Genomic DNA, 18,573 nt, shown 5'->3' with positions numbered 1-18,573 from the left:
CAGGCTGTCGCAGATCTGTCGTTTTGACTTTGCTTTTTTTTTCTCATTCAGTCAATGGTAGCGTTTTTGAAAGACCCATCGGGGCCCCCACTGTGGGAGGAGAACCCTGAGGCTAAAGATGTCGTCCACATAGAGACAGAAAAAGTAAGTACCAATTTAAATAAACTTTTGGGCTTTGGATTAATTTAATATCCATTTAGCTCCATTTAAGAAATCCAGAACATCACTGGGGACGTACATTTACTGTGATTCACAAGCACAGGCTGCATCTTTCCTCAATTTGTCTGTGTTAAAGTTTTGATTAGCCCCCCGACTCTGATACTGCAGCATCTCACCAACACAAAGCCCCGCACACAAAAAGCAACAGGCTTTATCGTCAAAGAGCTGCTCGGCGTAGTTCATGAGGTCACTCACACAGTCCCGCCTTTACAGCCTAAAAGCCTCCAAACGGCTCTCATCCAGACAAGTCAGATTGCAAAATCATCAAAAACTGCCAGCATATTCACAAACAGCTACCTCATCCTTAGATAAGTATATATGGAATTTAGAAAGACCTTTGTTTTTGGACTATAGCCACTTTGCATGATCCTTATTTATTTTATAGTCTTGAGAGCTTGAGCAAAAGAAGACAACTGGACTTGATTTGTCAAGGCAAGCTTGAGATCCCTTCCCAGGTGCTTCAATGGCTGCTCACGCTTTGCATCAGGTGATCTGAATAGTTCACACGATGAGGTGGGGCAAGGTCTCACAGTGGTTTCATCCCTGACCTATACCTATTTTCACACCGTGGTTTATGTGTTGATGTGGATCGGTAGTAATGGTAGATGGACTGGCTCTTTTACAGCGCTTTTCTAACATTAACTCAGGGTTCAGTGTTTTGCCCAAGGATACTTGGTCACTTTGCAGACTTTAGCAGCCAGGGATTGAACTACCAACCTTCTGATTAGCAGATGATCCGTTTAGTCTCCTGAACTACAGACATAGAGAAACTGGTAATAAATATTTGTCTCATTCTGCACCTTGTTGTAGCCCAGTCTTAAAGAAGCTGATTAGCTCCTTTCCAATTAGCCCCACACTCTTTTTAAGCCAGCTGTCTTCTGATTGGCTGCCCCTCGCAAACAGAAGGTTTAAATAGCAGCTGGAAAATTCTGTTCTCACAGCCAGAGCTTTGTGCCTGAGATGTCCATGTTACTGATGATTAAAAAATGATTAAAGCAGCTTGAAATCTGAGCATCCACCACTGTAAAAGTACATGTGTAACAGAAAACAAAGGCGAGCATAACACAGTAACCCTCCTTTCATTTGAAGAACGAGGGACCTGGTTATCGCCTGCTCTCACCCTGAGGCTTGTTGAATGTGTTAACAAAAGATTGTGCTGAATGTGTGATTTTTATGTTTTTTGGAAGTAGCTGAGCTCATGAAAGTGATGATGAAAATGGGGAAACTGGTATGGGGGGCTGATGTGCCTGCTGTCCAAAGAAGAAAGTCCTCCCTTTCCTTTTTCTGTGATTAATGTGATGAATAACTCTCACACACGGTCGAATACAAAGCTGAAATAACAGATGATGTCATGATTTGCTATTTTAAACCAAAGAGTGTGAGAGAGAATTTCAGAAATCCAACATGGAGCATACTATTAGAGGAATCAAGCTATCGTGTGTGTTGTATATACATGTGTATACATGTGTTTTGCTGAAAAGCATCCTGACTCATCTCTTGTTCCCTCCTCGCTCTCGAAGGACTTCAGGAAGCTGCTGAAGAAAGAAGAGAGGCCGGTCCTCATGATGTTCTATGCTCCCTGTGAGTCTGCATTATTACGTTGTTCCTGCAGTGTTAGCAGCTCACAATAACTGGGACAAGCAGTGCTCATTTTGCTATCCTGCTTGCACATATTGTGGGAAACAGTATGTCTGGAAAAACAAGAGCAGCTATTATTGTCCTCAAATATTACATTAACTCACTTTATAAGGTGTCTAAACCGGGGGAGAGAGTACAGTTTAGGGAATAGCTCAATAAACTAGAGTTTGCTTGGTAATACTAAACCGTTGTAATCAATACTGCAATCTGATTATATATATATATTTATGGCACCTGGCAAACATGACACACTGTCTTAGGGCTGTTCGATATAACGATACAGTGGGGCAAAAAAGTATTTAGTCAGCCACCGATTGTGCAAGTTCCCCCACCTAAAATGATGACAGAGGTCAGTAATTTGCACCAGAGGTACACTTCAACTGTGAGAGACAGAATGTGAAAAAAAAAAATCCACGAATCCACATGGTAGGATTTGTAAAGAATTTATTTGTAAATCAGGGTGGAAAATAAGTATTTGGTCAATAACAAAAATACAACTCAATACTTTGTAACATAGCCTTTGTTGGCAATAACAGAGGTCAAACGTTTACTATAGGTCTTTACCAGGTTTGCACACACAGTAGCTGGTATTTTGGCCCATTCCTCCATGCAGATCTTCTCGAGAGCAGTGATGTTTTGGGGCTGTCGCCGAGCAACACGGACTTTCAACTCCCGCCACAGATTTTCTATGGGGTTGAGGTCTGGAGACTGGCTAGGCCACTCCAGGACTTTCAAATGCTTCTTACGGAGCCACTCCTTTGTTGCCCGGGCGGTGTGTTTTGGATCATTGTCATGTTGGAAGACCCAGCCTCGTTTCATCTTCAAAGTTCTCACTGATGGAAGGAGGTTTTGGCTCAAAATCTCACGATACATGGCCCCATTCATTCTGTCCTTAACACGGATCAGTCGTCCTGTCCCCTTGGCAGAAAAACAGCCCCATAGCATGATGTTTCCACCCCCATGCTTCACAGTAGGTATGGTGTTCTTGGGATGCAACTCAGTATTCTTCTTCCTCCAAACATGACGAGTTGAGTTTATACCAAAAAGTTCTACTTTGGTTTCATCTGACCACATGACATTCTCCCAATCCTCTGCTGTATCATCCATGTGCTCTCTGGCAAACTTCAGACGGGCCTGGACATGCACTGGCTTCAGCAGCGGAACACGTCTGGCACTGCGGGATTTGATTCCCTGCCGTTGTAGTGTGGTACTGATGGTGACCTTTGTTACTTTGGTCCCAGCTCTCTGCAGGTCATTCACCAGGTCCCCCCGTGTGGTTCTGGGATCTTTGCTCACCGTTCTCATGATCATTTTGACCCCACGGGATGAGATCTTGCGTGGAGCCCCAGATCGAGGGAGATTATCAGTGGTCTTGTATGTCTTCCATTTTCTGATGATTGCTCCCACAGTTGATTTTTTCACACCAAGCTGCTTGCCTATTGTAGATTCACTCTTCCCAGTCTGGTGCAGGTCTACAATACTTTTCCTGGTGTCCTTCGAAAGCTCTTTGGTCTTGGCCATGGCGGAGTTTGGAGTCTGACTGTTTGAGGCTGTGGACAGGTGTCTTTTATACAGATGATGAGTTCAAACAGGTGCCATTCATACAGGTAACGAGTGGGGGACAGAAAAGCTTCTTACAGAAGACGTTACAGGTCTGTGAGAGCCAGAGATTTTCCTTGTTTGAGGTGACCAAATACTTATTTTCCACCCTGATTTACGAATAAATTCTTTACAAATCCTACCATGTGGATTCATGGATTTTTTTTTTTTCACATTCTGTCTCTCACAGTTGAAGTGTACCTCTGGTGCAAATTACTGACCTCTGTCATCATTTTAAGTGTGGGAACTTGCACAATCGGTGGCTGACTAAATACTTTTTTGCCCCACTGTATATATCGGATGACGATATAAAAACGTCGATCGTTTGTTTCGTTTGTTTCGTGGTGTCGCAAAATAAACTGTTTACGGCAATATTTTTTCATGGTTTTGATGGTCACTGTAGTGGCTATATTAATTTCTTAAAGTTCTCTCTTTCTCTTATATTTAATATAACCACACTACGGACGGACAAGCGCCTGTTTTTATGCGTTGTCGTTAGCAACAACGACGGTAACACCATCGCGTGCCCGCTTGTTTATGTTCCACATAAACCTTTCACAATAAAGCTCAAGATCCTGTTGAGACTTCTCAAAATAAACTGAATCACGTGAAAGAGCAGATTATTTACGGATGAGAAGTAAAAAAGAGCCGTCAGGTGCTAAAAAATAGACCTTAGACTCAAACGTTAGAACAGGCTTTTCCCCGCAGCACGCCGTGTATAAATACTCACAAAGAAAACGGCGGCCGTTACAACTTATGTCTAAAAATGTATAGTTTCATGCATCTGCTAAAACACTCGACTCCAGCTACATGACCCGCAGCTGGAAACACTTCCCGCAAGTCGAGCTGCCCGAGATTCACAGAATTTACAGAAAATGTTACATTTTTGTGATTTATATCGTTATCGGATGATAAAATTCTTATATCGGGATATGAGATTCTGGTCATATCGCACAGCCCTAACTGTCTCATCTTTCTATGTACTACACGTTTTTTATAATGTGGAGAAAAAAGGACTCCAACTGAGGAGATCCTTCTTTGCTGGTTAACTCCACTATTACAAACACAAATCGGATGCAAAGTTCTAAAATAACAGAGCGCTTTTAAAACAACCTGCGTGTTGCCAGGTCTTTTATCGACTGCTTAAAATTACTTGCTTTGTTCATTGATCAGTCCATGCAAAACAAAAAAAACTAGTTTCACTTTCTAAGAATATAAACTAGAAATAAAGCAACAGATTATCGCTGTCGCTCTTTGTTTGGCAAAATTGTTAAACAATTAAGCCGCAGCGTCTGTCTGAACGTCAGACCTGCTGATCACTTTGCCAGGATAAGAACAGTCGTTTTTGTTCAGCACGCAGTTAATTGTTGCCTCTTATTGTTGTTCAATAGAAAAGACTTCACATGGATTTTTGTTTTTTTTTTGTTTTTTTGTTTCCAAGCGCTGTGCTCGATTATCCTCAGTGCATCATATCTTTCACAGCAGATAGCATACTGAGAGCTGCTGTTTACCAGGGGGAAAAATCTCCTAGCAGATGATGGAAAATCTTTTGACAGTCGTATAGATTATCATATAGCTGTCAGAGCAGTGTTCCCATTGAGTTCTCTGTAATAACCTCTGCTTCTCTCCTTTGTATTTTGGTTGCAGGGTGCGGCGTTTGTAAGAGAATGCAGCCCATTTTTCAGCAAGCGGCCACGGAGACAAAAGGGAAATATGTAAGTGTGCTAAATCTGCCCCTCAGTCAGTGGGCCCACTGTTGTGTTGCATCACCTGTCTCTGATCTGCAGCCCAGTCATCTTTGATGCTCGCGCATTAAATGAGATGTGTCAGCAGCGAATGTCAGGGATGTGAAATCTGCAAAAGGTACAGACAGACCAAATAAGGCATTTCCTGCAGGTTGTGTTTCCTGCAAAGACGATCTCTCGGGCACAGTACCTGATCAACTTTTGCACCATGTGTTGATTTAGTAGCATAATAACTCAGATGACCTTTAAAAGGCAATTCGAAGGTCCCTATCCTCTCTCTGCTGATTAATTAAGATTTTACCTGTGTTTTGATTGCACAGCAATATGTTTCGAATGATTTTAGCATTTTTAAGCAATGTACAGGAATATGCTGTAGCGGCAGACCGTGTTATGTTTTTTATATGTACATAATTTACATGTTTAGAGTAGTGCTGTTAAAATTACATTCGTTAAAATGACGTTGACGCCATAACCGCATTAACGCGGCAAATCTCCGTTAGAGAGTTAACGCAGATCGCCCTGTGTGCTAACGTGTTGACGCCGTGCAGCGTTAACGAGAGATTTGCCACGTTAATGTCATTTTAACGAGATTAACGCTGACAGCACTAATTTAGGTCCTGACTACTTTTTCCTGTAGTTTTCATCACTGGTGGGAAAGTTTCTTTAGTCTTTTTTTTTTTTTTAATTATTATTTTTAACAGTACTCGTGTCGTTTGCATGAGAAAAATATTATCTCATAAACACTTGTCCTTCAAGGATCACATGAAAAGATAATTAACTGCATGTTTGTTTCATCATCAAGCATGCATTCGAGTAGCGAACATTTAAGCCTCTTAGCTGGGAACTGGTACACTGTTTGGGTGTGTGCACGTGTGTGCGAGGCTGAGATAGGGTGAGGGAGTGCGCCTGTACTTCTGTTTATAAGTGAATGCTGAATTGGTGGTCAGCCAAGTCGTATCGCACATTTCTCGCCTCCGTGTCGTGGCACAGGAAGGCACAAAGGTGACGTCTGAAGTTCTGCATCTTGTCAGGGTGAAATAGCTGAAAAAACACAGATTCGTGTGGGGATGTGTTTTGATTGTATTGTTTCAGCTTTTTAGGTTTCTTCTGTGTTCTCTCTCAGTACCGGTTGTGACATATAACATGATTTTGTCAGAGCACCGTCCTTTAAAAGGGAATAAGGCATAGAGTTTGTCATGACTCATACACATTCCTCTCGCTATTTTTTTTTTGCCATGAGCTGTGTTTGGTACAATATTTATTACAGAGGGAACCTGGGATGCTCCAGCTGTTTGATTTATATCAAATAACCTTCTGTACTGGAGAAATATTTTCAGAACTTTTTACTCATAAGCAGTGGAGTTAGGGACTCTCAACCGTGTCAGTGTTGCCAACTGTATCTGGAGCTAATTTTTACTCAGCATATAATTAGAGGTCGTTTTGAAAAACAAAATATTCTCTCGTGTTACATAATGATGTTTTCTATTTTATCCCCAAACAATATTACATGATAAGATGGAATGCTGTGCAGAAGTCTTGAGCCAGCTCTCATTTCTGTGCATTTTGTTAGGATGTGTGTTCTCTGTCAAAATGATCCCGCACTGCTTCACTAATGTTGAGGTCCAGCCTCTGGGGAGGCCAGTCCGTGATTGACAGTGACCCACTGTGTGTGCTTTTTTCTATCCAGGTATGCTTTTACTTCATTGGCAGTGTGTTTGGGATAATTGCCAGTGTTACATGGCTCAAGGGAAGGCTAAACCATGCTGCCATTCAACTAGCTTTTAGTAATGTGAAATATAACAAAGGAGAAAGAGGAACAAAAAGAGCTCGGATCCTTGGCTAAAGCAAACAGAAGAGAGGGACGACCATGAACCAGCCAGTTAGTTGGCTAGAAATGAGAGCTGGCTAGTTCTGGTAAACTAGACGAATAGACACAAAACCACAAACGGCTCAACCCGTGTCTAATAATAAACAAAGCTGTAAAAGCATCGGTGCTGATGGAGGTCAAGACGGCAGTTACAAACCACCATCCGCCACCTTCTTTGGGTTTTTTTTCCATCTGGCAGCCAATCAGCACTAAGAATAAATTAGATATGTGAGAGAGGAAGTTAATGAGAATGATAATAAAGACAGTAAATAACAAATAATGTTTTTTAAAATATCAACATGATGATCACGGCACTGAGGTCGTGCTGAAAAATGACACTGTTGCCAATCAGGTGCTTTCTAGATCTGGCGGTACTTCATCAAGTTCATGATTTTTTTTTTTTCTGGAGCTTTAAGCCACAAAGAGCCTCCACTGTGTTCTACAGATGGCTGTAGACACTCACTGTTGAGCCTGTCTACTGACTGACAATGATTTGAAACCAAAACTACTACTTTGGATTCATCACTCCATCAGCCCTGTTGCCACTGATTTTCAGCCTTATCTCCCCGTTGCCTGTTTAATGCTGAAGTGATTCGTAGGTCTGTGCAAAGGCGCTTAACAAAGGAAAAACAACATTCCTCTAAAAGTAGTCTGGTATAAGAATTGGACTGAAAATGAGTGAAAAAGCATCCAATGTCTTAAGAAAACCTTTAGATGATCTGTAGAAACCCTGGAGAAAGCCTGGCTGCTTGGAAGAAAAATAGAAATAAACGAATAGTGGCTCAAGACTAGGGATGGGTATCGTTTAGGTTTTATCCGATACCAGTACCAAACCGGTACTTTTGAAACGGTGCCGGTGCTTAAACGGTGCTGAACCGGTGCTTAAAGAATGGAGAACACAAACTTTGTCCAAAAACCTCATGTTTAGCTGGTTTTTTTTGTAAAAAGATAACAATGCTAGCCTTTTCTGCAGCTATGGGGCATATATGGCATCACTCTTGGCTGGAAGCAGTGCTTAAACAATGGGAAAAAACACAAACTTTGTCCAAAAACCTCTCATGTTTAGTTGTTTTCCACTTTTTCTTTGGTCCAGCCAGTACAGCCAGACTTTTGACCGCTTCGCCTTGGGCGTTTTTAATCTGTAGCTCTGCTCTAAAAGAACGTACGTACCTGGCCCGCCTACTATCCTCGGAAAGGTAAAATGATTGGCTGGAATCCAAAGTGTATGACATCTCAGGAAAAAAAAGCACTGAAATAAAGCACCGAAATGTGCGCTGCCTTTCGGTCTGGTTACTACCGTTTATGTCAGAACGGCACCGGATACTGGTACCCATCCCTACTCAAGACTTTCACACAGTATTGTACTTCTGACAGTTAAAGTAATTTTCTGCTATGCTAGACATACCATGCTTAACAGTTCACATTTATCAAGTACACCGAGCGGGATCCTGCACATATTTTCTTTATGTGGGTGTCTAAAATAAATTGTGATTCCTTTTTTAATATAGCTCAGACAAATCACATTCTGTCTTTTCAATTAAAAAGTCAGCAGGAAGTTTATAGCGGTGGTGTTTGATTACGGCCTGCTAATTAACAGTCATTGCACCTGTGTTGTTTCGCAGTTCACACTTGGAGTAATCCGTCTTTGTTCAGTTTGGAGCCCGCCGATGACGACTGACCTGTCTCGATGTTTGATGTTCTTGCTATTTCTTTTCTCTCTCTGCCGTCATTTTGCTTCACATCTTTGATGGCCCATGTCTCATTTTCCCTTTCATATCATTTTTCTTAAGGTCCTAGCAGGAATGAATGTGCACCCAGCTGAGTTCGACGGCCTCAAGCAGGAGTACGGCGTCAAAGGCTACCCAACCTTCTGCTACTTTGAGTGAGTCGAGTCCTCTCATCCGTTTCTTTTTAGGCTTAGTCCCTGACTTCCAAAGCTCAAAACATCAGAGTAGGGCCACTTCAAATAGAAAGTGCAGTCTCTGCCCATTTAAACAGCAAGCAGGCGTGATGGCAGCAGACTCGCAGCTTGCAAAGGTGACCCCTTAAGGTTTGCAGTTCTTTCGTGCAGGTGCAAAGGAGAAAGTTTCTGATGAACTTTGGGATCCTCTGGCCTCATCCTTGAAAATGTACACTCACAGGAGGTGGTTGCTACTGTCAGGGAATAAGGAGAACACATGGGTGTTGGTGTATGGTTAGCAGTGAAGTAAAACTGAAGGGATAATTAGTTGCTTGACCAAAAAAAAAAACAATTCTTGGCATTTAAAGTGTTTAAAGTCCTGCTTGAACATATATTTATTGCCACAGTCACTGAACCACTCTGCAAATAGGCACTAAATCATTCATCTGACGTCACTCTAGGGTACAGAGATATTGGCCACCAGGGATGCAAAGAAGTTTGGGCTTCGGTCTCACTAGATAAATGGCTCTAACTGTGAACTCATGGAGGCCCAGCTTCCACTCTCACAGCCTTCACTTCAGAGGTTTGGGCAAGCTCATGGAGCCCATTGATCTTGAGTTGCAGTTCTTCATCATGTTGACAATGCATAACAAAAGTAACTGTCTTCCAAAAATGTTACTCTGTGTTGCACTGTGGTGTTTGAACAATCTCCATCAGTCAGTCACTCATTCCAGGATCTGCACTGTTACCTTCCTCAGGGCAATTTCTTATATCCGTAGCCCCTTTAGGTCCAACACCCTTCACATCCCAGTGGCCATGCCATAGGGTGGGCAGTACTGTGACAATGTATACTGATACAAAGGTGGATGATCATGTTAAACACCAAGAATATGTTTAATATGATCATCTCAGACACAGAGAGAAGCTCCACCTATTTGTTTTATTTTGTTTTGTTTTTTTGCGAGGAGCTACGGAAGAGAATTAGGGCCACTGGGGAAAAAAGTGGGCATGTCTTATTTTTTCTTCTTTTACAGAATTCTCAGATTAAAGTCAGAATTCTGACTTTAATCTGAGAATTTTGACTTTTTCCTCCAAATTATTTTTTTCTCAGAATTCTGAGAAACTTCTGACTTTTTTTCTCAGAAATTTTTTCTTTAATCTCAGGATTCTGGAAAAGAAGAAGAAAAAAAAGACGTGGCCACTTTTTTTTTTTTTTTTAGTGGCCGTAATCCTCTTCCGTAAGGGGCATCCAACCAGGAGAAAATCATCTTAAATGGAGATGAATCACAATGTGTTGTTCAGAGTGCAGGCTCATGATAAGATGGTTTTGGTTTGTGAATCATGGAAAAACTTCTTTTGTAGAGTCCGAGAATAAAAATGTGGAGCCAGAAAATTAGCATAACGGGTCCACTTAAAGCTAATATTCAAGCATAACAGAGAAATGTTGCGTTGCCTACTTTGTCTTAATAAAAAAGTGAACTGAGTAACTTAAGGTTTCTTTGGACAATTTCGACAGGGCTTATTTAGTTAATGTGAGATTGTAGTTACCTGTCATTGGAAGGCTTATGATCCCGAAAGTCATTTGCGTATGTAGTAGAGAAGATCTATGACTTTCAAGGGTCATTTGGACTTTAAGCGCTGCTCAAGGGCCAAGTAAAATATTATTAGGCAGAATTTTTAAGCACAAACTCTGATTGCCTAATTCACCGGCTTGCCCTGTAACAATGCACTGCACTGTAACAGTAAGTGAGTAAAGTTTAGCTCTTAAACTGGACAGCCCTTCATTATTTCAGCCTCCCTGTCTTCACAAACACAGCCCTCTGATGTGAAGCGAGCCGTTGCATTGTTTCACACAGCGCCGTTGTCTATGCAAAGACTGCCTCTGGTCCTAATAAAGGCAGCGTTTTAAATTATTAAAATGGTCGACTAAGTAAATGCTTTTAATATGCTGTAGCAGAGTTTTTTTTGTTATCTTTAACAACACCTTAAGGCCACATGTGACATTGATTTAGCACTCTCTTTTAGGTGTTGGAGAAATGTATGCTGCTGGCAATCTGATAACTTCAGATTACTGCTCAGCGCTAGTGTCCAAATATGAATAGACACACAAAATCACAGCTTGCGGCCACATACGCAGCAGGAATAGAGAGTGTGACTGATAGTGTTTGTTAATGCAGACACCCCCACCCCCACCCCACCCAGCTGGAGCCTCTCTGCACTGTCCACATATTTACAGTGTTGTTAACTAAGTGCTCCCACGCTGTTCTCTGCTTGTTTTGGGGTTTTTTTAAAAAATATGTTTGCATTTTTTTTTTCTTGCAATGCAATAGACACCTGGAAGGAAAAGCAGCGAAATTATGTCATGCAGCGAAGGTCAGCTGGGGATCAAGCCCGTAGGCATCGCTGTTTTGTGGGGCACGCCCTAAATATGAGGCTACTGGGGTGCCACCGTGCTCTGCTTCTTTATGTCTCCTGCACTGGCTTTATCATCCTTATTTCCACATTAAACACTCTCTCATTCCAGTCTGGCCTTTTAATTAGACCGGGACTGATTAAGTGCCTCTGTGGTTGGTGTGTGTGTGTGTGTGTGTGTGTGTGTGTGTGTGTGTGTGTGTGTGTGTGTGTGTGTGTGTGTGTGTGTGTGTGTGTGTGTGTGTGTGTGTGTGTGCTCTTGCCTTCTTCCTGTTTGTGTGCACTTCTTTCTATCTCGTGTGTGTACTGTGTGTATGCAGGTACACGGGCATGACCAGCACACTTGTGTGTAGCTGAGCCGGAGCCAGTCCGTTAGCTGCGAGTGCATTAGTGTCAGCACACGGCTAGCTAACGACCATCCGAGCCCATTGGCTTCAGTAATGAGCCCCTCACTGATAAACAGCAGCTAATCACTGCAGGGTAAATCAGCATCAGCACCGTCGGAGTTATCTCTCCATTGCACCCGTTTGCAAGACCAAGTTTTCAAGGTCTTTTAGGTTTTCAGTTACACAGATTAAGAAAGCTTACTCCCCCAGAGTTACAGCACACCTCAAGTTCCTGTCGAATATTCAAACAAAAACCTGGAAGTCTTTCGGCTCCTTTGTCCTTGCCGCGTCCTTTTATGGAAATGCTAGAGACTGTTGGCTAAATGACATTTATTTAAAATTTCCTCTCTTTCTACAAGGTTTCGGTGTACTTTACAGCAGCAGAGATAAAGCAAGTGAATATAGAGTCGGTCATAAATCTCGCTGATTGAATTCCAAGCAGCCACTCTGTGCCGCAGAAGTCGGGTTACTTAAGATGCGAGTTTTAAGCTCCAAATCCACAGAGCGTAATCATGTATCACCTTTTAATAGTGTCCGCTCTGTATTTGGGGAGCTGTAACTGCAGTCGTCACCACCTTCTGTGTTTTCAAAATCACCCTGCCCAGAGCCAGTAACTACCCACATTGATCCTTCGACATTGGGCTGAGCCGCCATGTCCGCTTCCCAGCCTTGGTTTAGTCACGGTGAATGCAGTAGATAAACTCATTGCTATGAAGAAAATCTGCTTAGGTTTTGAATCTGTCTTTCAGACTGTGAGGCTGAAGAGAGGCCTCGAGCTCATTTCAAATGCATTACGTCGGGTCACTTGCATTCCTTATGTGCACTTTTTAAGCTGAACTTCAAGACAGAGAAAAGAAATTTCAATCTTGTTAAAATTTTTGTCAGAGGCGCAGCTCTCTAAAACATCTGGCTTTGAACTGGTTGCGAAAGGCCCGACTCAGCTCTTTGTCAGAGACACTCGGTGCCATCATAACTGTTTTTTTTAAGATCCTGTCGCACATGACCTGGATTACTGCGACACGACTTTTTCAGTCCTGACTGAGATGTTGTTTCAGCCTCATCTAACAAGAACTGCTGATCAAAAGATGCATCCCAGAAAATAAGTCTTTGTTTTCATTTTGACTCAGTTTTAGCTTGAAAAACATCCAAAAACATCCAAAAGTTCAGTATTTGTTCGTTTTTTTTAAAAGAAAAACCTTTGCAAGTTTTATATGTCAGTTTCTTTCCAAATAACTGAAAACAGCACTTATTGAGGCATTATTATCAAAGTAATACCGCATGCATAGAATCAATAAATCTGATATAAACCACTTAAAAGATTTGCAGACTTTGCCTTAAAATAAGGTTTTTTCCTCCATCTCATAAGTCCAAAAGCAAAGCATACTGAACACACTGACCATTAGTATTGAGCTGAGCTTTAAGAACTGCTGGTGATGATTTTTAGAAGGCATGTTCTTAGAAGGCATGTTTTGGGTGGGGTGTGTTTTTAAAATTAAATGCAGTAATGTTGCTGTAATGCAAGTTGTTATGTTTACAAAAAGCATCAAATCACAGACGTCTTTGGCAGTGGTTTTCAAACTCACATTGCCAAGTCGTCATTCTGCCCGTTGCTGAAGTCTGCTTTCAGAGACGATCTGGTTTTCATGCTCCTTTTGTCTCTTAGGAAGGGGAAGTTCCTTCACCACTACGAGAACTACGGCGCCACAGCCAAGGACATCGCAGACTGGTTGAAGAAGTAAGTATGGTCCCTGTCACTTCATCTACTGACGATTTTAAGTAGGACCAAGCAGAGGCTTGAAGACGCCCGGAGGAGTTTTAACTAATAAAAACGACACGATGAAGCTTCTGAACTCAAGTCTACCTTCTGCCTCTAACAAGTACCCCCCCACCACAAGCACACAAACACATCTTAAATGTCAGGCATCACCTTTTCCTTTTGCTGTGCTCTTTCTCACAAACGCTCTCCTCTCTGCTCACCCTGACTCACCTTGCCACAGTGTCATCAATCTACACCTGCTCCGTTCCTGTCTCATTTTTCTTTCTCACCTTGGCTCACACTCTGCCCGTAACCCCTCCGTCTCTTACTGGCAGGAAAGTCGCAACTGTCCACAGGCCTGCAGCCAGAGGGCACAGAGCAAGGCTTTCACAGCTATCGCAGGAAACGGAGCAAGACAGGCAGGGGATGTACTCCGTGTGCCTCTGGGCTCTTATTAGCCCAGAGGCAGAACTCACCATCTCCACTCCTAGACTTTGACTAACTTGTTTATTTAGGACTCAGAGACTGATTTAAAAGCAGTGAGCCAGCTGGCTAAAAAGTCTAATTGCAGCTTATATTTGAGTAAAAAGTTTCTGTTACCTGAATATGCACGAAATGACTGAATTAATATATTAAATCTAATAAATTTTAAACTAATCATGTCCTTAAATGTGCTGCACACAACCACCACAGCACGTAGAAGCTAGTCTCCAGGCGCTTCACATAATAAAAGTAAGAGTTTACAGTATTTTAGGGAAGCAGAGTGTGTAAGCACTTGGTGACAGTGGGGAGGAAATCTTTTTAACTCGAGCAGAAGCAGGCTCCAGGAGAGAGTCTGTCTGCCTTCACCAGCGTAGCTGATTTTCACAGGAATATGTTCCATATGGTTTAAAAAAAAAGAAAGAAAGAAAGTGGAAAAAGCCTCTCCTGCAAGCACCATTACATTTGCAGTTTTTCGTGTCATACTTTTTTTTTCTTTTTCTTCATCTGAGATGCTGCACGAAAACGGGAAAAAAGGGGTTTTTGAAGTAAACAGTGCTCAGAGATTTTTCCAGAAGAGTCTATTGTCCTCTTCCTGTAGCACTTTTAGCCGCTGATTTATTTTTCTTTTCTCATTTATCAGTCAAACTTCACATCCTAAATGTTAATGTTGTCATTTTGTTCAGATTCAGCTGTCTCCGATTTTTTTTAATACCCACCTCAGTAGCTTTCTGCGCTCTTTTCTCACTGGACTGAGAAATGCCCTTTGCTGTTTGCACTGACGGGATTCCTACACCTGCCGTAATGAATACAAGTATTCTGGGGGTTGCAGTCAGAAGCTGTACTGAAGCTACTCTGTTGAATTAGTGAAGCCCCTTCCTTTTGTACGCTCCGCTTTAGTCTCTTGACCTCAGCTTGGTGCGCAGTCTGAATTTGTTCATTGAAAGTGTAGTGTCAAGAATAAAAAAGTGGACACAGAAGGAGAGGTAAGAGTTGGTATCCTTGGCGATTATATCTGAGCAGCAAAAGATGTCGTCTGATAAATCTTAAGTGTTATCACTCCCTGATAAACCTTGATCCAGAGCTTTTTATATATCACAGCTGTGTATTAGATAGTTGACGTTGCTGGAGGGTTGTTTTTAGCACTCGGTTTTCACTGTTCTGGTGTTGTTAAATATATCAGCCTCGCTGGCTTCAGTGCACTGGCTCAGGCCAGAGCGTGTAACGATGAGGAAATGCGGCAGAGGAGGGCCGTGTATAACAGTGAGTGTTTATGCTGTAGCCACTCGTTCTTGGAACTGGAGCAGTGTGCTCCACCACACCCACAAAGGTGGGGCTGCTTTTGTCCAGATGTGTGTGCGCGTGTGTGCTTTTGTGACATACTGGGTGGAGTGTGGGCTGCAGCTGTGTCTGATTATATTTAATTTTTCTTTACACAGATTACACATAAGCTGGACTGTCTCTGCTTTTCAGTCTCACCTCTGTTGCCCTTGTTGTCCCCCCCCCCCCCCCTTCCTGTTTTAGTCCTCAGCCCCCCCAGCCGAAGACCCCTGAAGTCCCCTGGTCAGAGACAGACTCTGCGGTCTTCCACCTGTCCGATGAGTCCTTTGACAGCTTCCTGGAGGAACATCCTGCTGCCCTGGTCATGTTTTACGCCCCTTGTGAGTAAAAGAGCAAAAGAGCACGGTCTATATTTATCAACTGCTACACGTAAAATATTGTTATGTAAATGATGCACTTTTTCCCCCACTAAGAGCCGTTTTAAATTTAAGCGAGGTCCAGAGTTCTTTTAAACTGGTTGAGGGGGATGTAATCGCTCGTGTTACAACTGGGGGGTTCGTAAAAGTTACTTCAGCACTCGCACTCAGTGAAGCACTTTTTCTTTCTTTTTGGTGCTTTCTTTCACTCAGTGTTTGATCAGTATTGGACCAACAGTTGATTATAGCGTTTATACGATGGCAAAACGTTTTTGTTTGTTTGTTGCTGTTTTTTTTGGCCCAAAGCCAGAACCCAAAGAAGTTAAATATTTCACACTTTTAGCCGTCGGGAAGATAGATCCGCCTCGCTTCGAGCTGGTGTGTTAGGGCAGCTGTCTCTCACTTGCTGCAGAGATGCACCCTGGGTATAGACAGAGTGGCAGAGGGAATTAACCGTTAAGCACTGCGGTTACACTCGACTACCTTCAATTCTGACGATACGCTTTGCCAGAAAAGTTTTTCGCTTGTAAAGGGCAAACATGAGCAGTCTGTCAAAACATCTAGCAAAAAGTCCAACGGACACAAAGGCACAGTTGTCAGAGGGCTAGCTTGCGTTTCCTTTCTCGTTGCTATAGTTACTGTAGGATGTGTATGCTAAACAGCCCAGAGCAGCCCACACCTTGTTTACTGATTTTACAAACGTAGGTTAACGATTAAAAATAACCACAATAAGTAATCTAAGTTGAAGTAATCTAACGAAAGTAATCTTCCTGCGCAGTAAGGTCAGACGCGCAGATTTAATCTGCCCTGACAAACAGCTAACTCCCATTCTCACTGTTTCTCATGAAAATGTAACAAAATATCAACACTTGGGAGAAAGAGCATACATATGGACACATTCCACATTTGACATTAAGGAAAATAAGAAGCTTTGTAAAGCGTGTGGATTTTAACATTTTATAGTTTAGTCTACTATAATCGTTTCATAGTTATGCGGTGGCTCTGAGAGGCTAAACGGACTGCAAATTAAGAAAACACCAGCAATAAGAAAAATGCTGCGAAAGCACACAAAACACAACGGAAATGAGAAAAACGGAAACAGGAGGAAAAAAAACCAAAAACAGAAATAGGAAAAAACATATTTCCAAAAGCACAAGGGAATTGTTTCTGGGGAGACAATAACCTGACGGACCAGTTGCAGGAACCAAAATATGCTAAGAATTGCGCTGGGAGACAGTGAAGTGGAGGATCTATCATTTTTGTGAGGAAAGAACAGATGAGAGGTCAGTGTGTTAGCCTAACTATTAGCCTAAAAATCCAGTAGTATATGAATCATGAGATTAAAACACACTTACCTAGCATGTTTTGGTTCCTGGAACTGGTCCGTCAGGTTATTGTCTCCCCCTTTTGCAGTGTTTTTCTTACTGCTGGTGTTTTCTTAAGTTGCAATCCGTTTGGCCTCTCAGGGCCACCGTATACTTAGTTGATTAAAACTGAAGTAATTCAAACTGAAACTAAATGACATTTTACACTAAAGCCTCAGTCCAAGATAACTCTGCACTCATAGTCGCTTAAAGTCACTGAATGTCATTGACTTTCTCTAGTCTTGGGTCGCCCCGTTCCTGCTAGCTGTTAGCTGCTTTCTTTATGGTTTCCCTTTATGGGGGTTTGTTAAAGTACTGAATTGATAAAAATGATACGAGTCAGAGTAGAAGAACCAGTAAAATCTTCACAAAATCCCAATTTCAGTGGAAACTAGTAACATTTGTAGGAAGGGTCGTTGTTGAGGCTGTTATTGAATGTGGTCCCATGAAAAGATGGAGTTTAGGTTCAAAATCACTTACAAAGCCCATGATGGTCGTAGTGAAGGAATCGTTAATGTAATCAAGTCAGATAATGCAGCACATGTGGTACTTGTATATATTAATACATGGAGCGAATGATTTCAGCAGCCTGTCAGAGGAGCTCCTCATTCCTTCCTGCACTGGATAACATTGTGCTCTCGCACGTCCTCTTGGGTCGAACTGTTGTTTAGTCACATAAGTAACATCACTGTTTGACTGTCATGCTCAGTATTAACAATCAGCTGGATAAAGTAACCGAAGGCCGATTGAAAAATGGAAAACAAACTCAAAGACAAAGCGGCTGCAGTAAGTTTCGCTCTTTTGCCCAGCTCGCTCGCACACAAGCTCATCTTCGCAAACCAACACTTCATTGTTTCCATGTGGCTGACATAAGCCTGCTTGTCATCTTTATTCACGCAACATACTTCTGTTGTTACACAGAACTTTGTAAACATGCCAGTTTTCTGTTCAGTAGCTTAGATCCCAGATTGCTTTGCTTTTGTGAAGCCCTCCTGCGTGTGAGGGGGAGGCCAAAAATAGCTTTTGTAATCAGTAAATGTATCACACACACTTTTTTTTTTTTTAAATAATGGAAATTTATTCAATTTGATTTGACTGTTTTTGACCTTTGTTTTTGTTTTTTTTAGCTACCTGTATGCTTTGGATCACATCACCACCTCCTGCTGTTTACCCCTGTACTCTCTTTCTTCTCTGTAGCTGCTGCCCTCCCTCTGTGCTCATTTTAGACTCGCCTCTGTTAAAATAAACTAATCAGTATAAATAGGATCCTTTAAAGTTAGCTTTAACTATAACAAGGATTCATTGCTTTCACATTTGATCTGATACTTGCTGCAGAGCTTCATACCGCCTGGTTGCTGGGAGCACTGCACTCAGTCCAAAGGGCAAACAGGAGCCCCAGCTGTGATTAAAAACATATCCGTGATACTAACACTGCGGGTGGACCCATTCCCTGCTAAAACTCAGTAATATTTTGCAATACTAAACCCTGTATGTAAATTAACTCTAGCAG

The 18,573-nt window shown here is 42.1% G+C and overlaps 1 protein-coding gene across 2 annotated transcripts in view; it reads left to right on the top strand.

Annotated features, from left to right (window-relative positions):
- pdia5 (protein disulfide isomerase family A, member 5) overlaps nucleotides 1-18,573 on the top strand; it is a 77,330-nt gene that overhangs the window by 34,067 nt on the left and 24,690 nt on the right. For both annotated transcript variants that reach the window (XM_026144230.1, XM_026144229.1), the window contains exons 6-11: nucleotides 52-144; nucleotides 1,740-1,800; nucleotides 5,104-5,171; nucleotides 8,859-8,950; nucleotides 13,430-13,501; nucleotides 15,527-15,663. In XM_026144230.1, the coding sequence (XP_026000015.1) occupies nucleotides 52-144; nucleotides 1,740-1,800; nucleotides 5,104-5,171; nucleotides 8,859-8,950; nucleotides 13,430-13,501; nucleotides 15,527-15,663 (523 nt within the window). The remainder of the gene's footprint in view (nucleotides 1-51; nucleotides 145-1,739; nucleotides 1,801-5,103; nucleotides 5,172-8,858; nucleotides 8,951-13,429; nucleotides 13,502-15,526; nucleotides 15,664-18,573) is intronic.

This window comes from Astatotilapia calliptera, chromosome 16 (genome assembly GCF_900246225.1).
Source record: "Astatotilapia calliptera chromosome 16, fAstCal1.2, whole genome shotgun sequence".
Classification (NCBI taxonomy): Eukaryota; Metazoa; Chordata; class Actinopteri; order Cichliformes; family Cichlidae; genus Astatotilapia; species Astatotilapia calliptera.
This window is presented reverse-complemented; position numbering and strand designations above follow the sequence as displayed.